This window comes from Egretta garzetta, unplaced genomic scaffold (genome assembly GCF_000687185.1).
Source record: "Egretta garzetta isolate BGI_Z169 unplaced genomic scaffold, ASM68718v1 scaffold64, whole genome shotgun sequence".
NCBI classification, from domain to species: Eukaryota; Metazoa; Chordata; class Aves; order Pelecaniformes; family Ardeidae; genus Egretta; species Egretta garzetta.
Genome location: NW_009259596.1, coordinates 1,784,666 through 1,811,383, shown reverse-complemented (window position 1 = coordinate 1,811,383; position 26,718 = coordinate 1,784,666). Strand labels below are relative to the sequence as shown.

The window sequence follows — 26,718 nt, the reverse complement described above, 5'->3', positions numbered from 1 at the left end:
GACTTTATGTCTCCACAGAAACCAGGGATGGATCTGGCAGATACCTACATTATGTTTGTTCGACAAAACCAGGATATACTTCGAGAAAAGGTCAATGAGGAAATGTACATAGAGAAGTTATTTGATGTAAGTAACTACCCTTGCAAAGCTTGCTGGTATCACTACTACATCATAAGGGATAAGCTGCATTTTGATGATGTTCAACAAGCCGTTCCAATATTCTTCCCTGTTGACCATTTTTTCTTTTGCTTTTTTATTTACCATCTTCGGCTGTCAAGGGTGGCCTTTCTTTAAACATTTTCTGCATGAAGCTTTTAAGTGCTACAAGGCATAAATAAAATTGGTAGAAGATTATTATTTGAAATAGTCATTTTTCCACTGTGAGTAGTCCAGTTTTATTCCATCTTTTCGTTTTGAATGTGTTAATGGAGCGAATTGGATTGATGTGGTTTGTGGACTCCATTGCAGACCTAATTTCCCTAAACAAAGAACTTGCACGTATCACTGCCTGCTTGCATACAGAAAGAGGCCAGTTATGCCAGGGTTTGACTGGTGCTTTCATGGAATGACTTTTAGAATTTTGGTTTATGGATTTTTAGTTTAAGACTTACAATTTCTTAAAGTTTACCAAAAATTTATTGAATTGTTGAACTTGTTGTAAGAATTCTAATCCCGCTTCTGCAAGTTCAGAGTAGTCCTCTTCCTCATCCTTGAGGCCCACACTTTGCTAGCTAGCCTGTGTCTTCGCAATAATTTCCCTCGGCTTCAATACTGGCTTCCGCAGCCTCCCTCCACTCATTCCTTCACCCTGATTCTTCCTCTGTTTGTTAGAAATGATCACCTACTCTACCAAAACTTCCCTCATACGTGGCTCTCCTGTAAGACCGCTAGCAACGCTCTTGGGCATATTTCTGCTCATTCAAGTTCTGACCACTAATTTATGTCTTGTATGTCCCTTTCTGAGTTGTCTGAAGGAGAAGCTGTAGGCAGCTGAAATTGTACCTTCTGTGTAAATTCAAAGCACTACACGTGTAAAGTATGTCTAAAATAAAAGTTATTTTATTCTAAATTTGGATCCATTTACATGACAGTGATGTCAGTCACTTATAATTATGTAGGAATTTGAACGGGGAAAGAAGTCATCTCTGGCACTGTGTAGTGCAATTTATTACAAAACAAATTCTGGAACATAATACAGACTTCGAAATGTATTTATTTGTATGTCATCTCCTAAGTATTTTAGAAAGCTTTGCTGGCAGTTTCATTTAATTATGCAAGTTACAGCAAATGTTTTCATAACAGCAATTCACAGCCTTTACTGTGACACTACAGTTGTGGCAGTCACAGAAGGTCCCATAACATACACTCTCAGCCATGGTATGTCATGTCAGTGTTTGTTGTTTGTTAGACTGGGTGGTCAAAATGAGACTTATCTCTCAGATTTTTTATTTCCAGACACTCCCAGGCAGCTTTACAAAAAAAAGTATCATCTGTTTTAATAAGCTAAGTGCTAATATGTGTGAAAAGAATGATTTTATAAAAGCTTTGATGCCCTGCAGGGGTAGAAAAATTATCATCCATCCAGCTGGCACCTTCACAAAGTACTAAAACCATATTAGCAACTTCTGCTTCAGTTTGCTTTTGCACTGAATCTGCAAGCATATGTTTCATTTTCAAGATTCTATTTTTTTGTTTTTCTTTGGGGTTATTTTTGCTTATGTTGTAATTTTCTGAATGTTAATAAAACTACACGCCTAAGGCCAAGTCTTAACTCTCACTGGAGAGACACATTGACTTTGTTGATGTAGTGGGATTGGACCAAGCCTTAGGCTATGTCCATAGCAGTAAACTGGCCAGGGCCTGGGCACAGGCCTGGGAACTGGCAGGTGATCATCCCTACCATTAAGTCATCAGCATGGTTCCTGGCGCGGTTTTGCATTAGGCCAACTAGCACTAACCCAAGGACAGAGCCTCAGTACAATTGGATTAGCATGGGTCGAGGACCTCTTCCAAGTCTGATTTCAGCAATCAAGCTTTTCAGCACAAGGAAACATCTCCTATATGGATTCCTGTCCCCTTTTACTCAGTACATGATAAGCATTCTGTGTATCAAATATCTATTTGTATCTTTATTTTTCCTCATATATGGTGGTATCGCATTTCTACATCACACTAGGAGATACAACCAATTGGACGGAATCAGATAAATGCACTAAGAAATATGTAAGCTCATAGCTTGCTGAAATTTAAAACAAAGGCATCTCACCATGTTAACTCACCTTTCCTAAGATTCATTCAGATTTAGAACAGTGTGACTGAGGAAGATTTTGCCCATGATTTTTGGAAGGGGTTTTTAAATTAGTGACATAACAAAACCTAGGTACTGCTTATAAATCCAATTCTATCAAGTTATATTTCAATAGAAAGTATAAAATTAGTTTAAGTTTTTATGTAAATATACTTCAAGCCATTCAAATGGCTACAATTGTAGATGACTGTTGATTTCCCCTTAAAATACATTGAATTTTTATCAGATAAGAAATCATTGGCCAAATGTAATAGGAAAAGTGTGTGTCTGTGTTTCAGCCAGGGAAACACCCCATACAGAATAACAAAAAACCCAGACTGTTCTGTGTGCTAGAAGTGATAGTTATAAATATAGACAATATTAGGCCTCAGACACTATTTTAATCCAAAAAATGTGTACTTACAAACTATTTATGCACGGATTTCATTGACTTGATTCAGGGCTGCTATATACTGACAGCTATTCTAGTGACCAAGAGAACGGGATGTCTATCACACAACGTAATGCACACATCAAAGAGGATCATTTAAACCAAAGAAAAGTATTGATACAAGTAGGAATGTCTAAGGCTAGGAGTTGGAAAACATCCTGTCTATCTGAGACGTCTCAAACTAGGGAGAAGACAAAAACTGTGCATTGTTTTATGCTTGATATGCCTGGAAAAGCACCACCATGCTATACAAAATGTGAAAAATCAGGAAAGTGGAATTTAAGCTTGAGAGATGAATTCTTACATATATGAGAGAGGCTCAGTTTTCCAGGGTACTTTGAAAGAAGACTGTGGTGCTAGTTTTTTCTGCATCATTTTTAAATCATTTAAATCACGCTATGCCTCACTACCTCTGCTGATCATGCAGCAGAACCAAGGTGGGGTTTTTTTCCCTTCCTGTTCTCTGAATAACTTGGCTTCTGGGTGCATTTCGTTCTTCACGTCCTCTGGAAGGGGCATAGACAGCACGCAGAACTACATGGCTTGGTGCTCCTGGTAGCACTGGTCTCCACAAGGTCAGTGTGCCGTCTTCTTGTTCTCAATCTTAACCACCAGATTTGGAGTTGCAGAATTTTTTGCTTGGTCAGCTTCTCAGAGACACTCAGGACTTTTTGTCTTCCTTTGTGGTGTGGGACATGGTCTCCTTCCTACTATCAGCTGGGAATTTTACCTATCAAATTCCTTCCTGTCACAGGAATTTGGGACATTTATCTCCTACTCTCATGCTGTAGAAGCTTATAGTTGTGGGGTTTTACTTGTTTGCTTAACACTGCAAATCTTAAAGAGCACTAGAAAGGTTTGTTAATGTGTTGTACATGAGGATGGTCTGCAGTAGCTCTGGGCTAAATGTCTGCTCCATGTTCATGATTTCCATAGGCTTAATTCAATGAATGGTCCGTGTGATTCCTTCCAAACCCATACTCCACTGAAGTAAATCAAGACAATGAAGTCTGAAAATTTTTTTGAAGTTTAAAGTTTTTAAAGTTTAATCACTTAAAACCAAGAACTCATTTTTTAAAATAATGTTCAGTAAAATGTTTTAGAAACAAAGTTGCACTTTAATTTCTTTTTTTTAACCAGTGTTTGAAAAATACTTATTTTTAGAAAAGGCTGTAAAAGTACCAGTTGGTGAATGGGAAAATGAAGTATTTAAATAGAATTACACAAACCTAGAATAAATCTAAAATATTACTAATTATTATTAAGGCCCCTCTTATTTATAATCTGCTTGATGGATGATGTAAGAACATTTATGCAGCCTATCAAAGAACAGCACTGAGTATCTGATCACAAAATTAACAGATGTAAAAAATAGCCAACTATGAAATTCCTGTGGGTCTGGTTCTACACTATCAAAATCAATGGGAGTTTTACCATTGCCCTCAATAAAAGCAGTGCTGCATCCATAAACATGCCAGGTTATCAAGACTGACTAGACTTAGAATCACGTTTCTACCTGAGTTTTTAAGACGGGACTAATACATCTTCCTGCTCCTGAGCATTTTAAATCAAATTAGACTTTAAAACAAAATTGGATTTTGCTACCAAACCCCAGATTTAAAAAGATTTTTATCATTCTGGATAAAACACTGCATAAGAGATCAATGCAATGCTTACCTTCTGTAGTAATGTAAAGTTCCTAAGTGCCACTTGGGTAGATCCTAGCTTTCTTGTACCGGTTAATTGCATGTGAAATATGGATGTTCTTGTCTGAAGACAGAAAAATTTCATTTCAAACATTGTCCCTTCGAAACCCTTCTTGGTTTATTTGCCATTAAGAGCATTATCTCATAGGTTGTCACAGAATCACAGAATTGCAAGGGTTGGAAGGGAGCTTGGGAGATCATCTAGTCCAACCCCCCTGCTAAAGCAGGTTCTCCTAGAGCATGTTACGCAGGACTTTGTCAAGGCAGGCTTTAAATATCTCAAGAGAGGGAGACTCCACAGCCTCCCTGGGCAGCCTGTTCCAGTGCTCTGTCACCCTTAAAGTAAAGAAGTTTTTCCTGATATTCAACTGAAACCTCTTATGTTTCAGTTTGTACCCATTGCCCCTTGTCCTGTCGCTGGGCACCACTGCACAGACTGCTTCCATCCTCGTGACTTCCATCCTTAAGATATTTGTATGTATTGATGAGGTCCCCTCTCAGTCTTCTCTTCAGGCTGAATAAGCCCAACTCTCTCAGCCTTTCCTCATAGGGGAGATGCTCCAGTCCCTTTATCATCCTAGTTGTTCTCCTCTGGACTCTCTCTAGGAGTTCCTCATCTTTCTTGAACTGGGGAGCCCAGAACTGGACCCAGTACTCCAGGTGGCGTCTCACCAGGGCAGAGTAGAAGGGGATGATAACCTCCCTCGACCTGCTGGCCACACTCCTCCTAATGAACCCCAGGATACCATTGGCCTTCTTGGCAACAAGGGCACACTTGTGTTGGATCTGTTGTGAAAATCTTACAGTGTAATCAGATGTACGATTCCAATTTTATTGGACTATATATGCAGTGAAATCTTTATGCAATAATTGATTGCTGCTTTGAGAAATAAAGAATGATATAAGAGAACAGTTCTAACGCATCAGTGTTTTACCATTAATGCGACTTAAAGGTTTTCCAACTTTTTTAGGCTCTAATTTCTGGGAAACCTGTGCACAAGTGTGCCATAAACACATAGAGTAGGCAGAGCATGCATCCTGGAAAGGTCAGTATTGGCAAACAGGTCCCTTCATTATCTTGTACAAGATGGCACCTGTTAGCAGATGTTGACTTTGGCCCTGATCGTCCATCTCTTATGGGTGTAAAATGGTGTGTTGTGACTTGAGTACTCCTGTTGACTTTGCAGGGACTGCTCATGTAGGTGAACGTCCTTGGGGTTGTGGCCTCGTGCAGGGAAATGACTCAACAAGCAGGGTAAGGGATGGTAATGGCAGGGAACTCATACAACTTCCTTTGGAGCGCAGAAAGACCAAACGTCTTTCTGAGTAGTATAAATGCTGAAGCACTCCAGATTTACGTAGCTGCTTTTGGCTTTTGTATTTCAAAAGTTCAGATGTAATATGATATTCTTTTTCTGTCAAAAAAATGCTTGTGTTTTGTCTGGAATGTGAATTAGTGAATTAGCTGGTAGTGTTCCCATATCACAACCATTATTTTCCTTTTCCATTAGTAGCTGGATGGATGATTTAAGTTCAATGATGTACTTGAGGTTATTTGAGGTAGTGATTATTCTCCAAAGATTACTATGTCATGTACTTCATTCTATGCCTAAATGGAGAGACGAAGTACTCATCTGATTTATTCCTGTTTGCCATCACATCTGTAAGTACGTTTTAAGCAAATGCTTTATTCAATTGCATCATTTCTATAAGTTTTCTGACCTTTTACAAAAAATGTGTTAAAAATGTGCAAATGCTTCTCCCTGGCAAGTGCGTTAATCTTCAGCTCGTGTTACACAGCTAAGAGGAACGCATATTTTAAACGTGAGTTTTCTGTAGTACCGACTCCTTGCGCTGTCCATGTCTGCCTCAAAAGCTAAGCACTGTATGAGTTAGTATTCAACAATGTCTTTCTAGAAAACTTCAACTGTGATTTTTTTTTCCTCATTCTCAAATTGCTTCCTGTCACGTTAATTTTCACTGTCATTGTTATGTAATTATTTGCAAACGTGTGAGTCGACAAAAGGCCTACTTTTTGATCTAGATTATATGCCAAGGCAACTTCAGCAAGTCGAGACTAGGTAGAACTGGTTAAAGGCCACATTTGAATCAAAAGCTGTGTTGTATTAACCTCCGAGAAACATGAGAGGACCGTGCCTAATTACTTAAAAGGGACTCAACAAAAATGGATTGTAGCTTGTTGATCTTCTTATTTCTTTGATAACTCAGAATAATCTTCAAGAAATATGCGGGCTTCTTTCTCGGATTCTTGAAATTTGATCACAGTGCAAAATTGTCCTTTGGCGCAAACCCAGAAATACACATCTTTGCATGATGCACCTGGACATATGTGGCAGGTCTGGTAGAATCAGCTAATTAACAACACAGGCTTAAACAGGCACCTCATCTGGCAGTGTAGTTAGTTGCCTGATGGTGCTCAGCAGGATTTGGTAGTGCTTTTTATTTTTCTATCCTAATGGTCTGCTGCCCACCTAATTTTGCCTTATTGTCAGCCACTACTTACCGCAGCTTGAGGCCCTCCCAGGAGGCTAAATTATTATCAAAGGATTAGGGAGATGTAGCCTTGCAGCTCTGACATTTCTGATTACTTGTCTATGCCAGAACACTAATTAGCTGTGACTAATTAAGAAAAATGTTCCTGCCATAGAAAACCATTTAAAAGAACTGAGAAGTAGAAAAGCAATTGAAAAGCTGAGCAGTGCTCAGATTTGCCGATGCTCTTTAGATTTTCACCAAAGTCTTAACTCACCTTTAATTATGTCTAATATTTTATAGGGGAAATAGAAAGCTCTTGATATGAGAACCACTCTGCACTTTTCTCTGGATCTAAAGACATTCCTGTCATTTTGAAACAGTTTGTCATGTCCTTTTTGGTAAAAGAAAGAATTTTACAGAAAACCATAGGCAAGTGTCACCAAATGTGGACTAAAAAAGTTAATTATATCAACATGCTCAAACAAATGAAACTTTTCTGCAAGATGGAAGCAACATCTTGCAAATTTACTGCTCAAAGGCTTTTCAGAGTTCACTAAATTATTCCTAATGTTTTCAAGTAGATTGACCTCATTTTTTGAGATAGAAATCTCTATAAAAGAACAACAGTTCATCTGAAAGCTGAAAAATGCAACCTCCATCGAATTTCATATAGTATATAAGTTTTTTTGGGGTTGGGTTTTTTTTTTTCTGGAAAACTCTGAGAAAAGGAGTGCCCGCTCTTGGAGGGTGCTGATTATGCTGCTATCAATCCAGCAAAGCTCAGTACTGTTGAAATCAATAGGACCAACAACATCAACAACACACTTAAAGCAAAGCATGTGCTTCAGAGGTCGCTGCTTTGGGATCAGAATATTCAGCACTTTGTAAGCTCTTTTACACTGTAGCTGGGAGTGTTTTCTGCAGAGGAAACCATAACACAATGGCTGGTTTTGATATGGTTTTGATAGGATACGTTTCCCCACTTCTTCATATTCCATGCCATTTTTCATTTCTGAATTTCCATCTTGTTGGGAATCAAACAGCCCCAGAAGATATAAAAAAAGGCTTTTCTCAAGACATTATGTATCCCATAGTCCAGTCTGCACTTAGTATTCACGGAATGGTTGTCTGCCACCTTTTTCACACTAACTTAATCATATTATTTAAATCTTCCCAGCAGGGGAGTAAGAAACTATGAAATAGATATTCTGATATCTTGCTAAAGGAGCTCTTTGGGTATAAAAGGGAAATAGAGAATTATTTGGGGGGGCACTAAATAGCATAGCCTGATATTCAGAATTTCTTATGCTGCCCTACCTCCTAATTTCCCTGACTTTTGTGAGAAGCTCACTTTTTTTTGGAAAAAAAGAACAATATAGAAATTGCTATAAATAGGCAATTTAAAATGTGCGTCATGAGTCAAAAGAGGAAAACAAATGGAAAAAAATCCCAAACTCAAGATTTTAAGCCAATCTGATTTTTTTTTTTCTGAGGGAATTTTATCAGTCAGTGGTGCAACTACAAGGGGGTTTTTGCTTGTTTGTTTGGAGAGGGGCTCTGACATTGGGAGCTTCTAGTACAGTTTCCCCATAGACATTTCTGCTCTATACTGTTTGTTCATTCATTAAACTTAGTTAAATGCATCTATCCGTCACTAAAAAAAATAACATGTTCTATCAAATAAAGGAGAACTCCTTCAAACATCCAGGCAGAATTTAGTCCTTTAACCTTTTTATCCTGCTAGGCACAAAGTAGCAACATCTCATTCCAGGCACTGCATTTTTTTTTTTTTTCTTACCTCAATGGCTTGAAATGTGTCTAGCAACTTAATGGAATCAATTGAGCGTGGACAACTATAAAAATATAAAATAGCACTGAAACTTCAGATGAGTCTGTCAGTAAGTGTTAACTGTGGCTGCAGCTTTCACATTCTACGCAGTCAAGAGAAATCAATAAGGATTGTACCATTTATATTGTCTTATCTAATGTTTGTTCACCATGAAGTGCCAGGCACAAGCACCATCTAGGGAATATTGATTTCTTGATGTACTGTAATTCACACACGTATAAGCAGCAGGAGAACCTTGTGGTTTGTCAAACCTTATTTGTGGGTTTGATATTTATACTTGTATTTCATTTGGGTCAAGCTTAGCTTAAAAAGGAAAATCAAGCAAGACCTTGCATAAGTGTTCACAAATAAGACACACAGCCACACTGTTGATCATATTACAAGAAAAATAGCGCCAGAAAGCATGAGAATAATCTAGTTTTGCTATAATGAGTCTGGAGTAACAGAAAGAGGTTGCCGTGTTGTAAATAGTACCAGGTGAGGATGCTGCAGAGCGCTCTCAGAAAGTCAGTGATTCATCAGTGGAAAGAGCTTCTTAACCTGTTTGATCACGGGCAACTGAAGCTGCAGTGCTGATTTAAATGTGCAAAAGCGTTGACCTATATAGAGATTATTTCCTTTGAATAATTTTCAAGTGCTTCAGTGTATATTTTCTTAATTGACACAGCGTTGTACTTACACTGTACTAAAAGTGTTTACACTGTGCAAGAAAAACAGTGCAAATAATAATGAATAGAAAAATCAGCTCCAGAAAAAAGAAAAAAAAAAAGCAACACAGCTGTAAAAATCTACATAGCTGAAAAAGTGCACACGGGCAATAGGGTCAGCGTTGGAAAGGAGCAAACCAGGCACCTGCCCAATCCAAGGACACTTTCTCCAAAGAGATGAGGGGAGGAGAGAAGCAAGAGGGAGGCAGGAGGCTGGACCTCTGCTCCGCATTAGTGCTGCTCAGTGTGGTGCCCAATCGATGCTGCGTAGGGGAGGAGCGGCTACACCGCCGTGCAACTCCCGATCAACTTCACAGCTGCATCCAGCCCTGTCGTATGCCACCACAATAACACACAGAGTAAACGGCTGATGAGTCAAGATTGCTGAGGTGGAAAGAAACGAGCTGCCTGTAAATATTCACCCAGAGGAACCCAGGGTGTTTTAAGTACTCTAATTAAAATGTGTACTTGACCTCATTCCACATGGAGCAGGGAGTCTAAATAGAAGACTCAGGGACAAGAGCTACTAACGTGAGTCAGTACCTAAAAGCTACAACACAGGCGGTGGGCCAGCTTTGGTCCACCTTGCTTTTGATGCAAGGTAGAGATATTAAAGAGTACACTCACCTTCAGGGAGAGATGCAGCTCACAGGAGGACTCTGCCACCTCCCTGAATCACCCTTTGCTGGCGCCTCACGCCAGGGAGTCCCCAGGGAGTCCCAGGCGAGGGGGCAGAAGTGAAGGTAGGTGCCTCGGTTGCGTGCCTTACAGGCAGAGTGCAGCTGGGCCTTTCACCTCACTCACATTAGGCGTGCGCTTCGGAAGAGTGCTTAGCATTTGTCCAGCTCCGCGCATTCGTAAGGTGTGGAAAACCAGAGCCTGATAGCGAGAGGCGAGTGTTAGAACAAGTACAACCTGGCTGGTTTGCATGGCGTTCATTCGTTTATTTTGCGGGTCCAAGCTGGCTTTCATTTCAAGGTCGCTCAAATGATGTTCCCCATTCTGTGCCTCGGAGGATGTTGGCAGATACTGTCCAAATTGCAACACAACACACAGTGTAGCAAGACTGACAGTGTTTGCTCCAAGAGAGTTTTAGCACCAGAATAACCTATGGAAGTACCGTTCACAGATGCACTGCGTACCCAGAGCGGAGCAGGGAAACTGTTTGTGTGGTTAGTCTCTCGTGGTCATGAGCATTATGTTAGTACCTCGTGTTTAAAATCAAAAGAGCAGCATTGCATATGTCCAGATGCAGAAGGAAGTTACGCATGTCTAATTTTTGCAAACTTCCAGTTTCCCAGGGCATCTACCATATGTGAAAAAGCCAGAAAAAAATGAAGGTCATAAACATTATAAAGAAGCATAAATATTGTAAACTGCTGTTTAGTAACCGATATAGAATACAGGGAGAGATGAGTACTGTATATTTTGTATTAAAGGTGAATATTTATTTGTGAATTGGCAGCAGTTCCATAGCAACTAGCCAGCTTCTAATCGTAAGCCTAAAACATGAAAAATTGACTTTCTGCCTAAAAGATAAGCTTTTCGTATGCTAGATGTTCTTTGTTATTTCCGAACAATACCCTTTTTGCCTAGAAGTTTCAAAGATGCTTATATGCTTTTAAATGAGCCCCGTTTTCTATTTTTACTGATTTCCAAAAACTAGCCTGCCTAATTTGTTTCCTTGTATCACCAAAATATCTCATCCAGCAACTGTTCACTTGTTTGTCGTCATGAGTCCTGCTGTACGGGGTCCTTCTGTCAAGGTTTGGGTTCCTCTTTCTGTTGAGCTCCTTTCCCTTTTCTGCCAATTGCTTTGGGAGTGACAGTGGGAATCCTTCATTCAAATAGGCAGGGAAGACACTGCCTAGAGACTGAAGTGTTTATTTCATCAATTAGTCATTCTTAAGAGAAACAAAATATATTTTTGAGCTCCCTGAGAGGTTCATTGGAGTAATGGCACAAAACAGGCAGAAGGAAACCAAAGGAAGAGTCCCGCTGGAAGGAAGAAAACCTTTCTTCCTTTCTTCCTTGGCCAAGTAAGGGTGCAAGAGGCAAGTTAATAAATCTGCACAATCACAATCACACACACACACAAAAAAAGGGGGGGCGGGAGAAAAAAAAGAAAAAGAAAAATATGTGATTCATACCCAAACAGAGTTTGTAATCTGAAATCTTGGTCCTGGTCCCTTCATCACAAGAAGTATGAGGGTTGAAGCAGAGGGTAGTATGTGGTTTCTTGCTCACTTCTCCTTTCCTGGTACTTGCAGCTGTAATGTAGACTATGAAAATTTTTGCACATTCCCAAGCCAAAGTTCAAAACTGGGCTTAGCATTTCAGGCCGGGAGGAGGAAGCAAAACACAGAAGCTGGTTGAAAGCCTAAGACGTTTCCAGGAAGATGCCTTGATAAGTGGTGCCGAGCATTAGAAGCGTGAGCCACTGGTGGGGTGGAAGAGTTGTGCGTCAGGGGCTCTGTGCAAAGTAGGAGCACATGAGGGAACACGGGGCTTGAGGGCATTACAGCAGAAATGAGTGATGCAGCAACAGGGGGACTTTTGGACAAGTCCTTGGATGAAAATGTGGGAAAGAACTGCAGCAAAATGAGTGGAGTTAAATAGAGTTTTTTCATATGACACTTAATATTGATTTAATCTGTTGCATTTACCAGATCAAGGGCTTTTAAACATCTGCTTTTTGGTAGGGAAAAGGCTTCATTTGTTTGTACTGCCCAGTAACCCCATGGTTCCAACAAGGCTAACTCCATGGATTTTCCACTCATGCTTAGTTTAATCTTCATTTCTTTCAGTTTTTCTTAAATGAAAATTCCTAGGGGAAAAAAAATAGCAAAAGGAATAAATGTAGTGGTGTCGTGGTGACCCCCAAAACCCATAGCATTCTCCTTGAACTTTGTGAATATTTAAGAAAATGCAAAAGTAAGCCCCCAAGCATTCCAGGTCTAATGTCTGGATATTAAAGGATATATACTACTATTAGATGAAAGCTAAAGTACATTAAAGTACCCTTTCAGTTTTAATATTTGTATTGATTATATTTTGTATGTTTTAAATAACAATAAAAGTAACGTGTCCTGCTACAGTAAAGATACAGGAGGTGAACACGTAGGTGAAGTCGTGCTCCTTCAGTGCTCCTAAATTGGAGATACAATTCTAACTCTCAGCACAGTCGTAACGTCAGCTCTTTCCCCCATATTCATTTCGCTATGAAATTTACATAATTTTTTTTCTCCAGTCATAGCAGTGCTTTGAATCAAAAGGTGGAGAAATTGTTCACGTTTTGGAAAAAATAATACAAACTTCTTTGATGTCTTAAGCAGAAAGATTACTGTTCACGTTTTGGAAAAAATAATACAAACTTCTTCGATGTCTTAAGCAGAAAGATTACTATCTTGCCAAAAAAGCAAACAACCAGATATTTTGTATGTTTTAAATAACAATAAAAGTAATGTGTCCCGCTACAGTAAATATACAGGAGGTGAACACGTAGGTGAAGTCATGCTCCTTCAGTGCTCCTAAAGTGGAGATACGATTCTAACTCTCAGCACAGTCGTAAGGTCAGCTCTTTCCCCCATATTCATTTCGCTATGAAATTTACATAAATTTTTTTCTCCAGTCATAGCAGTGCTTTGAATCAAAAGGTGGAGAAATTGTTCACGTTTTGGAAAAAATAATACAAACTTCTTTGATGTCTTAAGCAGAAAGATTACTAAGCGTTAGGGTAGCTGTAAGAATAGCCAGGCTACAAGAGTACTTGAAGATTTTATTGTATCTGGAGATGGTATAATTTCTATTTCTACAGTCAGAGGCCAGCTGACTGACCATTTCTGCCAGCTGAATCTTACTGTATCTGCTGCAGAAGCACGTCTCAGTAACATAAAATTCTCTGTTGATTCAGAACAATAACGAAGAGACACACACATGCACAAAACCAAACAAAAAAACCCCAAAAATCACCTTGCATGGACCTCCCAGAAACGCAAAATTCTGGATTGTGGTGAGAATATTTTTTCAGGGGTGGCACCACAAACGTGGGTTCTCAGAGTCAAACCTAGCCCGACATTTTGTGCTGTGGCACTGTGAGGCTGTGCGTAATGAGACGCCACATCCTTGTGGGGTTGGGTAACTTGTCGCAGGAGGGCAGTGGCTGCCACCATGAAGCCATGTGGAGCTGACAGTGGGACAGGAAAGCTCTTGCATGAGACCCAGGTTTCCCCAGCTTCTGTTCCTTCATTTTCCTGGTCACTGATACAGTTATTCTCACTGGAAACATGACTGGAAGGGCCTCATAGACTGGTGCACATCTATGACCAGTGCAGTCTAGAAAAGAAAAGTCACTGGGGAGATCATTTGTTCCTCTCAGGGGAGTGAAAATACAGGAGGGAGTGGTGGGAGGGCACTGCGTCACGAGTCAACAAGTTCTGATGTCTTCCATTAGAAGAAATAATTGATATTTTAATCAGGTCATAAATTTCCCCCATCAGGAATCAGAATTGATAGGCCAGGAAGAGAGTACAAACAAAGCTTCTACATGTTGATACATTAAATTTTCTGGTTATGTCTACCTACAGTGGCTTCGTCCTTCAAAGGTTTCTCAGGCTTTCTTAATTAAAAGGCTGCCTAAACCTGAGGGAAAAGCATAAACATCTTAGGCAAAGTTGCTGCATTGCTGCTTTCAGTTTGCAGCTAAATATTTTTCAGTTCTGCAAAAATATAAAGGTATTTTGATTGTTAATTACTTCTTCTGACTTGATTTCTTATTTTGGTGCTCCTGTGTGTGCGTACCTTCTGATGTATCACGATGGCCCACAGGCTGAGAAATCCTTCCCCGGGTTTGGGGTTTTTTAGGAGTTACCAAGGCTTTCCAGCCTTCAGAAGAGTGCGTGAATTCATCACTGCTCAGGTAAAAATCCTCATTTCAGCGGGTAATGTCTATACCTGAGCTTGAAAATACAGCTATAACTTCTAAACCTCGGAGTGTTTCCAAAGACACTACAAATAACACTCGTTTCCCTCATTATCATTAACATGCAACAAAGGAAGTCAGGATGATTACTCATATTTTGCAAAGAGGGAAATAAATTATGAAACTTAAATCAGGAACTTTTTTCTAACTTCTGCTGTTTGCATTTTTAAGGGATAACTTATTTACTCATTCGTTGTTTAACATTTTTTTTTAAATGTTCTAAAAGTTCCTTGGCACACTACTATTGCTAGCTACCAAAATCTTGAAACACTGCAACAGCATTACCTTTTAATAAAGAACCCGGGCATGTTAGCGTTTCATACTGAATATGCTCATAGTATCTCCTATGCATTTTAGCCAACGCTGCCCTTGATGCACACAATCTCTTCAGTGAGAATACTTTCTGTGACTGTTCCTGTAGGGAAAGTAGAACCAGAGGAAGTAAAACCATCCCGTTGCCGTCTGAGCGACTCAATTCCTGATCAATAGTGCAATAAAGGCTTCGGTAGGAAGACAAAATGCAGTTCCTAGGAAAGCCGTTCCCCCTGCCATATTCAGCAGAAAAAGCATTTTGACAGTGCCCATTTATCAAGAGCAGGCAAGATACAGAAACTCAACGGGGTCTTGTGTCTCAGGCGTTAGAGATACCGGCCCTAGAAGGGCTGAAGCATTGTGTATGCGTATGTATTGAGCCTCCTTCCAGGTGGCAAACAGCTGCACCTTTTTGTAAAACTTCAAAAATACATCTGAAGTGCTTGCTCTCAGCCAATAAGTGTTATATTTAATTGAACCGTTCTGCAAATGTTATAGCTCAGGCACCCTGAAAGACGGTGAATATTTAATATATTTGTTTTGTATTTCCACCGGTCAACAGAATAATGAAATTCCTTAACTACTTCTCTTTAACTCGCCTTGAAGAAAGCACGGTGTGTTGCTAAATCGCTTTTCACTGGCCCTGCCGAGAAACAACTTTAATCCTTGTTAGAAAATTGCAGAGTCTGGGCCTGACAAAGAGCTCATGCCTGGCGCTTTGTGAGCGCTGGGAGCGGGGCGAGGGGAGCCCTTTACAGCTGCGTGCCTCCAGCCCGCCTCAGCTGGACTATTTAGGCGCGGAGGTTTGTCAATTCCTCCCGACAATGGAGCGAGTTTTTCAGTGCCTGTAGCCGCGCCGAGCCCCGTTGGGGATCAATGCTGGCCATTCAAGCTGCACCCTCTTTCATTGCTTTGGTTTGTTAATTTAAGACTAAAGGTCCGCTGAGGGGGTTTAGGGTGTTTAAGAAAGCTGATGAACTGTTTAAGAAATCTGATGAACTGAGAGCGTTTATAGCCCTGGTGTGGCAACTATTGGCACTGAGGGAGCTGTGTCCTTGTTGACCCTCTTGTTATTAAAAATGCACAAGTGCTGCGCTTCTCAATATTTCAACACTCTATCATTGTCAATACCAGCTTCTGAGCCCTTCAGCTTGTTGCTTGCTCTAAAGATCTTCTTAGATTGGGTTTGAAAACTTCACCTTAAACACTAGATTAGACTGATGTTCTGTTTTCCGTGCTCCTGTTGATTTGTTGAACCTTCCCAGGGCTGGAAAGCAAGTAGCAGCTTGATGGGGAGACAGGCTGCTAATATGATTTACCAGTCTACAGTCATGCACAATAAGTGTGAATAAATACAGGGGTCTCACAGAGTCAACCCTAGCCTTTCCTTTTCTCTTATTTTTTACTTTAAAAGAGATATCTCAGGAAAATGAAGTGAGTAATGCATGCCCTTACAGGAGCTGGATGAGCTATGAATAAGAAGGGGAACAGGGAGGCAAACACATTTTTGTTAAAGTGGTTGGCTGCTGTTATGTGCTGATGTGAAAAAAATATATAATAAACACTTACTGCTTTATTCTTGCATAGGCGACAGCAGAGAATATGGCACTGATACCCTATCAGGGACGTCTGCAAGAGTGGCATTGTCCCTTCAGTGTTATTGTTACTAGCGGGAAAGTGACTTTTTCTTAAAACCAATTGGAAGGATTTTTTTTTTAATTATTATTATGATTACTTTAAAACCATGTAATGTCAGGACCATTATCTAATCGCTGAAGCTTTGGGGTTTGCAGTAGATTCCCATAAGTCACAGGAGATGCCTCCCTGCCTCTATAACATGCTCACGGTTGTCAAAATGTGTGGCCTTGGTTTCCACCTCTGAGAGGCATTTGCAGTGCTGTGCATTTTAACAGGCTCCAAAAGAAGCGATAGGGCAATATTTACTTTTCTTCTTACAAAGTCCGGCAGATTTATGTTTATGCAGCTTCAGCCTATACTAAGTGCTCACATCTAGTGGGTGTAAGGCCAGCAGTGAACAGGGATCCTATCCACAAATATCTCTAGGGGGACTCTAAAAATATACTGGATGTGATTTTTATTAAAAATACTGTGACAATTCAGCATAAGAATACATCTTTTTCTAATACAATAGCAGTCGTATTTTTTCTGAACAACGTACGTTGACAGAGGAGCAAGTACCATAGTATCACCTCATAGTCACCAAATTAAACGTTTCTACCGAAAGTTTAATGTATCAAAACTAGTCAGGAAAACATGTTCTGTTGTTTTCATTCACAAGTCTGAGTAGCAAAATTAATTCCCTCCAGTTTCTTAGCTCCACTTTCAGTGCATGTAAGCATATCACAGATATGTGTGAGGAGTCTGATTTCTACTGCATCCATCTGATTAACGTGTCTGGCTGCGCTTTGAAACACACGTTTTGCCAGAAAACTGGGACTGGGTCTGTTCTCAGTGATCCGGCACCATTCCGTGCTGCTGCATGGGGAAACCAACCACAGAATTTTCCATCCTGTCTGTAGTTCGTTCATGTGAGCAACTTAGAGCCCCTCCTGCTTTCTACTTGATACAAACAAAACACATCGTGGATGCGTTGCTGGTTTTTTTTTTTTTATGGCAGAATACCAGTTCTGAGAAAACTCCACTACCAAAATTGTTCTCTCTGCCATGATTATGTTAAAGATTAACAACTGTAGAGTCTGAGTCGTAATGTTGGACTCATCTTATTGCAAATAACAACAGATATTCTGGGTAGAATGCTGGGCATATGAATTTTTATGGTTATTAGATCAATAGGGTTCCCCGAGTGAATAAGCTCAACTGTATTTTATTTTCTAGACATCTGTATGCATATGACACCTGTCATGTAGTTTACAGCTGCCACTTAGTAACGACTCTCTCACAGTAAAAATATTTTACAGGTACTTATAAAGAAAATCAAAACCAGCATGCGTGTTTGGGGTGGAATAATACAAATAGTGTAAGAGTGTCATTCAGTGATAAAAACCAGTATTTTATCGATACCCAGTCAGTCCCATAAATAATAAATAATGAATAAATCAGACCACTTTTATGAAATGTGCAGCTGTCTGCATTTTGTGCAGTGTGTCTGATCACGTCTGTAAAATAGCAATAGGAGAAACTCTAAAAAATGTAGAAGTCATTTATTCCGGTGATTTATAATTAATATACATTTTAACACATTAAACAAAATAAATGGAAGCTATTGTTATCTGAAAATCTTATTTTTATCTTATCTTAAAACTGATAGCTACAATGTGATGAGACTGTTCCCTGTAAGGAAAAAGTATTTACATATATTCACTGTATATCTTTAAAGCTTTTTCCAGAGAGCTTACATTTTGGTGAAAGAACTCTATTTCTGCCTTTTGTTGCATCCAGTAGCCAGTAATTTGTCTTCATTTTTTTCCATATATATTTTATTGTATTTGTTAATGTGGAAGTGGCTAGTGAGAGACGTTGGACCCTTCCTTTGAATTCCTTCACGATGCATACCTTGCCTCACACGCTGCACAGTGCTTCCTCTCCTTGTATATCTGGGTATTTTGTAAAGACACAGGAAATTACATTAGAAAAGAATTTAAGCCTCTTCCCTGTGGGGAAAGAGACTAGAAACAGAGCTACGACACAAACTCTTTTAATCTCTCACTGCTAAAATGAAAAAGCTACCTGCAAAAAGAAAAAAAAAAAAAAAAAAAAAAAAAAAACAAACCAAAAATCCCTTCCTTTTTACAGTTTGACTAAATGACATCTGGTTGGTATTTTACAGGAGGGGAAGGAGAACTGCTACAACCATGTTTAGTAAAATCTCTTTTAATCCAGTTAATGTGAAAGAACTATTATAGTAGCTATTTGGATCTGAGCATTTTTTTTACGGTAGCATAGACACCAACAGCAGAGAGCTTATTCTTACCCCATCCATTTGGGAAGCTTTGAGTGAAAACATACCCATGCCTAAGACATAAAAAGGAAATAAGGTAGGCTGTCATTATAATTAGTAATTAACATTAAAGAAAACCTTAACGTGGTTATTTTGGGAGGGGTAGAGTGGTGGTTTGATCATACTTAAATATAGTTTCCATGGATTTATGATTTTTTTTTTTTTTTTTTACTTAATAAAGAAGTGATTTAAAAGAAAAAAGCAAGATAGCTTCCATGTTCTATGGTTGATGCTGTTTTCCTGTTTGGGTTGGAAAATCTAAGTACTGCAAATTCTCTCTCAAGAAACCCTACCTGTTTTTTTCCCCTGCTGCTCTAGCTGTCAATTCTCTCGTGTAATTGTGTGTTTAATATCCATTCGTACTGACAGATAACAAAGTGCATGACGCTATTTTGCTTTAAAACGTTGTAACTGAACGATAAAATGGCAGTTGCTAATTCATGTAAAGAACAGTCTAGGTCAAGTTATTTGATTTCCTACTGACCCATGCAATTCTCCTAACAGGAAATTATATCATTGTTGACTTCAAGTGCTGATCTGTGATCATTTCAAAGTGTTTCATTACCTCTCATTACCAAATCTGTTAAATGAAAGCTGCAGGGTTGTTTGGTGGGTTGTTGTTTTTTTTTTTTATCCTTCTTTTCAGCAATGGTATAGCAGCTCCATGAAAGTCATATGCATGTGGTTGGCTGATAGATTAGACCTTCAGCTTCACATCTACCAGCTGAAGACTCTCATCAAGATAGTGAAGGTAAATAAAATGTGTTTGTGTTAGACTGCGTAGTAAAGAGAGGAAATTGATAAAGTATTAACATGGACAAGTATAGATCACCCTAAAAGTTAAAAAATTTTAAGATGTGGAATAAAGTTGCGAATTTATGTAGTTTCAGGTTGGGATTTTTTTTCATAGTTGTAGCAAATTTCAGAAGAAAAACAATGTATTAAAACGTCTAATGTTAATTATATGTGCAGTAGTAATTGTCATCCACTCTGGACTCAGTGGCAATTAAGATTGTTCCAAGGAATTCTAACAGATTACTGCTAGCTGTACAGCAATGCTGTATGGCGTTCTTAATAAATTATTGTTTGTCATATTACTCTTTTTTTTTTTGTTTACCTAGTAATCCAAATAGCATTCTTTCTCCATTTTTTCCACTCTCCTAAAAAGTAACTGTTTTCTTTTTTATGCATATGTGATCACTAGGTTCAATTGGAAAACAATATTCAATTTATTAGGTTGCATTTTCTAATCTTCCATACTCCAGGATAACTATCAATAGAAATACCAATCCCTCCAGTCCAGTCCTCAGTCATTTACACTGGCCAACGTCAAATGCTTCTGAGCAAAGTGTAAAATACCTTGCAACAGGCAATTGCGGGTTAACCTACCATAAAAGAAAGTTTCCTCCTAGCTCCCTGTCAGCTCTTGGTTAATACCCTTAGGCAGGAGACAGAAAGCCATTTCAGATTTTTTTCCTTTTAATTCTGTCTCGTTTAAGTCTGAACATTCTTGTTATCTGTATAAATGTGGAATGAGAAGCACCTGTTGTCAATGGTGAGCTTGATTTCTTCAAAATATTTTCTGCTGAAGTTCATGCAAGACTGTAAAGTCAGAAGCATTTTAACTTGTGGACACCAGAATTGCAACTGCAACTTTCAGGATTCACTAGCTGAAAGGAAAAAAAGAGAGAGATGCAAGAAAACAGTCATAAAAATGATGGCATCATGGCTCCCTGAATCACCCAAGCTTAGCTTTGCTATTTTTGACCTTAACTGATTTCTCTGGGAACAGGATTTGGCTCTTCATTCCTTTATATGCCAAAATGGCAAAAGCAGTTTGCTATTTGTGGTTGAAATGGATGGCTCTGTGAAAGGTTTAAAGCTCTTCTCAAGTGAAGGTAGTTAGCATCCTCCGGGAGGGGGGGAAGTAGTACAGGATCTAAAACCTTTGCCCAGTGAGATCTAAGAATGGGCAGGCTAAATTATACCAGTTAAATACCACCTGGGAGATTAAAAGAAGAGGCTCTTACAAAACTGAAATTCAGGTGAATGAGCAGCACTGTCAACCAGCCTTCCCTCGGCAGCCTGGCACATTGATTAGCCTCGCTCAAAAGAAGCAGGCTCCTGGAGGCAGTGGGAACCCACCAGTTATGGCAATAGTCTTTCTGTGCCCATACACCTGGTGTGCTTTGCACATGAATTCCAAGTGTGTTATTCCATGGCACCTTCTGGGGATACGGAAGATTAAAGAAGATGATGTCAAGCATAGAGGTTCTGCTCAAGGTACTGGAAGACAGAAAAATCTTGTCCACCTGTGTTTTGGTGGGTGGAGAAGACACAACCGGAACTCAGCAAGCAGGAGGCTGCTGGGAAATAGGAAACAACGGTTCAAACAGAGTATCGTAAGGAGCTTTCCCTGATGCAGCCCAGATGGGGAGAGGCACATGGGGAGGCATAGATACTCCAAGCTCTAGAGTGAATGAAGGCACTTTTCTGTTTGCTTTTGGAAAACCTGAGAAGCTGTGTTTCCCCTGTCATCTCTTGAGAATATTCCAAAAGAGAAGTAGGAGGTCATTTTTAAGGGACATGGGATGAATAAGAAATAGATGATTCTTTCATGTTTGGATGCAGCAAAGGTAGCGGCATTATTACGAACGACCAGAAGACACGTTGTTTGTTCCCATTAAAGCTTTATGATGGCATAAAGGTATCGCCAGATGTCTGAGACACATGCAGAGGGATGTGACCAAAGAAGGGTCAAGGACCAAGAAGAAAGTTAGGGAGAAATGAAAAATTAAGCTTGGAAGTGAACATTATTATCCTGCAAAAGTATGTCAAGAGAAGAGCAGTGACTGAACCCCGGAGTGCTGGTCTGAGAATGGGAGGATTACAATGTAAAACTGAAAGAAATTGCTGTAGGACCTGTTAACAGCATAAAAGGAAATTGAATGCACAGTGTTATGAAAAGGGAATGCAGTGGTGACACTTGAAAAAGACCAGGCAGGGTACTCACAGGAGTGCGTGAGCAAAACATAAGCTGCATCCATTGACTCTGAAGTTGACCTATGAAAGTCAAATAAATCTCGGTTGCAGTGATTCAAACAAGGTTTAAATAATCATCATAGATTGTGGCAGAAAAAATTCTCCCAGCTGAATGTTACCCATTTTGAGAGGTGTCTTTTGCAGTTCTCTGAAGTATTGAGTGAAACACGATCAGCTCTTTTCTCTTTCTCTAAGGGTTGTACACGGTCTCCTCCAGCAAAGGAATGGGCCTGATAGCCCTTAATTATCTTCCATTTTCATTTTCCCATATTCTCTTCCATAAACATTGGGAATGTGTAGTAACAGCATACACAAAATAAGAAACTAGTTAGATCAACTTGTCCTTCTTAAGCTTTTTAGGTTAACTTCAGGAAAGATGATTTCAAACGTGCTACAATTTGAAAATAAAGACGGTGGAGTAGATGATTTTCCATATGCTCACTTGAACATAGCGTCAATGAATAAAACAATTCCACTCAGAATTCTTACTTGATAGAAAGTCAAAGAATAAAGTCATATCTGCTGGTTCATAGGAAGGCTGGATACCAGGGACACAAAGGGGGGGAAAAAAAAAAAGAAACATGTAGAAGTGAGTCAAAATGTAGTTGACTTAGAAGGTAAATTAACTGACTGAAGTAGGTGCCTGAGAAATGTGTACATTGTAGAATATAGATTGTAATCTAAAATTTATTTTATTTTTCCACATTTGGCATATAAATACAAAGATAAATGCAAATAAAGTCATATTATGAGGAAAGAGTCAGATGTTTACATTTTTTGTGAAATGACAGAACCACCTGTAGCCAAATTCACATGCAGTTAGAAAAATTCTTTGCTGGCTTTTCTTATTGAATAAATGAGACAAATACAAGTTACCGAGAAATCAGCATACCGTTATAGAATTGCAGTACAAAACGCAATCTCTCAAAGGCATGAACATCAAAGTGTGGCTCATAGACTCTCTAGAGTTTATAGAAATCTCATGCCGCCCAGAAACTCAGACTGCAAAACCTTTAGCAAACTCTAGATGATGGGTCCCTGACTGCAGGAGGAACAAAGCTGTTCCGCTGGCCTGCTAGAAATGGCCAGGGTGCAGTGGAAGACTGCTCAGGGTTGCTCGAGTCCAATTCAGGATGTTTTCTTTTTACCACAGAAAACCTACCGCGACTTCAGGTTGCAAGGCGTGCTGGAGGGAACGCTGAACAGTAAAACCTACGACACCGTTCACAGCCGCTTGACCGTAGAGGAAGCCACAGTCTCAGTCACGGATGCGGGAGGACTTCAGGGCATTACTATGAAAGACAGTGACGAGGAGGAAGGATGATAATTATTCTACCAAGCGTTTGGAGTTCGGGGGTGACGGTCTGAGGGTGGGGGTTATCTTTGGCTTGGGGTTTTTTTGGTAACTTGTCCTTGTAGTTGCATTTATAGTTTTGCCTTATGATACAGGTGCAGAAATGTAATTTGCTCCGTTTTTTTAAAAAACCTGAAAGTAAGATTATCGGAGGAAAAGTGCCAAGGACTTTTTGAGAACAATGGTTGTAGCATATTTTAATGTATAGCTTTGCTTAGGGCTGCAAGAACACTGGCATGGAGTTTGAGTTCCACTTGTGATTATGTTTCTTTCCCTTTGTTCGTTGCCATTCGTTCTTGTATCTCCATCAGATATTGATGTCCTGTGCAGAAAAAAAAATGTGTGCCTCACTTAAAACCCAACTATACAGGAAATCATTCTTGGAATAAGTCAGTGCCCTAGGTAAAAAAAAGTAGTGTGTTTTCAGGATTACACTTTGTTTACCTTTTCTTGTGCTTTATTTTACATTATTATGTGATGTGCATTAAAAATTTTAATCTTGGTTCTTTGTATTTTGAGGTTGGTATATAAGTAGTAGGACATCAAGGACAGTCAAACACATACAAACTACTTAGGAGTGTTGTTGTGTCTATTCATTTTGCAAGTTTAAAGATATCTCATCATGTTGGATGTCAGTAAGCTTGCCATCAATGTTTCTATTTCTGTGAAAAATTTCAGGCAATAAGAACACATTTTGTCGTGACCACTTCTGTATCTACCCAAGTTTGTATAGAATTCTACAATTAAAAGATGTTTTCAATATTTCAAACCATCTGAATGTTGTATGATTCCTCACCAGAACAAGTTTTTTGAAAGATTATTGTATTTGGGTTTTATAGTGATTTATAGCAAATATATTTATTTTATAGAGCAGATAGATATAGCAAACAAATATCCAAGGGCACAATGCCTGGATAAAGAAAAAAAGCAAACAAAACCCCCTCACTGGCAGATGAACAGACACCGCCCGCTGCCAGTTTTTCTATGTCCTCGGTATGAGCTGGAAAGAATTCAAATTTTCATCAGTCAAAACTCATGCAACTTATGAAAAATGCAGGTTGGTGGTTTGGTTTGGGTTGTTTGTTTGGGGTTTTTTTGTAGGAACATGACTAATTCCTGGGTTTGCATACACAAAATTGAAAAGAACACAGATGATGATGCCCAAAAAGGTAAGGAAGGTTGCTGAGGCCCTTGTTGAGCCACAGCGTTACACTTGAAGGGCTCTGCTGATGGACTGTTGAGGATTTACGAGGCTGGCATGAAGTTTCCCTGCAAGAACTGAGCATAGGACTTTAGGACTTCAGGGGCCTGTTGCAAGCACGCGGGGCTGCAGGAACTGAGAATGAGAGCACAAGGAAAGTGTTCTTCAGCACACTTGGAAGCTCAGCCGAGCAGGGAAGGGCAAGTTACGCTTCTAGCTGTCTAGGGAGAAACCCCAAGTGGCAATTTTTTCCTGCAGCAAACCAGCCTCCTCATCTGCATGTGAGTTGAGGTGAATTCAGCAAAAAGGAAGAAATGGGAGGTGGTGAGGAAGACCATTCTTCTCAGCTCTTCATGGCCTGACTGAGTGCTCGCCCAGGGGTGCCCAGGGCGGCTGCGAGGGCAGGGGTGCGGGCACTCCGCGCCCCAGGACGTGTGCGGCTGCAGGGCAATGCGTGTTTCAGGGAGCAGCAGGGTGGAGGTGGCTGCTGTGGGGCCAGAGGGGTGGGCAGGGCGCTCCCCTCCATCACTTTGCCATCATGTTACCAGCTCTGCGGGGCTGGAGGGCGCAGAGGGACCCTCGGCAATGTTTCCCACCATTCCGAGGCTCCCAGATGGGTTTGCTGGTTTAGGTTTTGATAGCAGTGAAGGAATTGCATGCATATCCCTTTCCCATCTCTCATCCTCATCATCTCATCATGCTGGTGCATGGAAGTTGATGGCATTTGAAGGGCCAGTTGGGGCTCTGGTTGAAACCAGGGGTAGCCCACTGGGCCAGGAGCTGCAGCGTCGGCCTCAGACTGGCTGGGGGGTTGAGCGGGTACAGAGGAAGCCAGGCTGCCCGATGCAACACCCAGCTCCCAAACCCAATGAAGCAGAGACATCGGTGCCAGTCAGGCCCAGTGGGAGCTCTGCCTCTGCAAAAATGCCCCTGCTTGTCCTCTTCCCCCAAAATCTTTCCATTCCTGAGACCCTGCAGAGGTGCCTGTGCCAGGTGTAAACTGGTGAAGGCAGGTGTCACCACAGTGGCCCTGCACTGCCTGCCAAGGCCTCCCAGTGTGGGGGCATGCCAGGCCCATACAGGGCTCTCCTGAGAAGGCATTAGGAGGTTTTTAAGTTTCTGAGATGACACAAGGGTAGGAAGCAGTATCAAAACTGGATGCTATCCCTAGCAAGTCACTAACAGTGGTGGGGGCCTGGAGTGGGAACTAGAAACTCTGGGACAGAAGTGGCTGTCATCAGGACAGCACGGGAGGTGATGGATCCAACTCTCCTTCAGCAGAGACCAACCTGGCAGCAACCCACCTGCTCAGCCCTGCTAGCCAAAAGCCCCATGGGAAACACTGATTTACGCTCACCTCCCCTGTGTCCTCTGTCCCGAGTTGTCCCCACACCGAGAAAGGTTTCCTGGTAAGGCAGACAACTCTCCCTATCAATTTGGACAATTGCAGGGTAGGTTATAGTAATTTCACCATTCAGGGCCTCAAGAGGACTCATAGTTCCATCATGGTCCTGACGGGCCACCCCTGGGACCCCCACCCACAGCCTCTGCCCAGGGACTCCACCTCCGCTCAGTCCAGGGCTGCCAGTCCCTGCCCCAGCGACGGAGCAGGAGTGCTGGTCTCTTGCCCAGCTACAGCCCTGCCTGTGCTTGGTTATGAGCGCTGTTGATCCAGACCCTGACCCATGGATTGACTTCAGACCTTCCTGATCGTCACACACGTGTCAGTGACCTGGACTCTGCGTTGCCACCACCTCTCCCCCTGCCCTGCCCTGCCCTGCTCCTGCACTGGGGGTGATGGGACCAGCCCCAGCCCTGCCAGCCTGGGGAGGGCCCCCAGCTCCCTGTCCCTTAGGGACCAGTCAACCCTTTCTGTGCCCTGACATAATTCAAAAAAAAAAAAAAATCTATGAATTTTGTGGCTTGAAGCGGATCTGAGTTACTCAAATTTCATGAAGCACAATACGTGTACACCCCATATGTTGAGCACTTTGCTATACAATTTCATCTGCGGGCGGTACTTGCAAGGCATGTCTGTCCGTAAGATGGAGATGGGTAAAGAAATAGTGGGGGGGAAAAAAAACCCAAAGATGATATAACCACGAAGAAGTTACAAAATGTTTGTGATTTCAGAGAAATTAACTCAGACAGAAAGTATGTGGTAAGTTATTATTAGAAAGGCAGCGCAGCAGACATCACAGGAAGGCAGGTACAGAAATGACAGCGCTCCAAAGGTCACTCCGTTTCTTAATTCCCATATTTTCTTAGTAACTAGATCTGTGAAACCGTGCGCCAGCGCCGGGCGTGAGAAGGCCAGTGCCCATCTGTGTGACAGCTCCGGAGCCAGCCGCCG

At 40.7% G+C, this 26,718-nt stretch overlaps 1 protein-coding gene across 2 annotated transcripts in view; it reads left to right on the top strand.

The window, feature by feature from the left end:
- Positions 1–23,134, top strand: part of CADPS2 (calcium dependent secretion activator 2) — a 260,700-nt gene extending 237,566 nt beyond the window's left edge. For both annotated transcript variants that reach the window (XM_035893700.1, XM_035893699.1), the window contains 3 exons: positions 19–126; positions 19,415–19,519; positions 22,964–23,134. In XM_035893700.1, the coding sequence (XP_035749593.1) occupies positions 19–126; positions 19,415–19,519; positions 22,964–23,134 (384 nt within the window). The remainder of the gene's footprint in view (positions 1–18; positions 127–19,414; positions 19,520–22,963) is intronic.
- Positions 23,135–26,718: the final 3,584 nt, after the last annotated feature.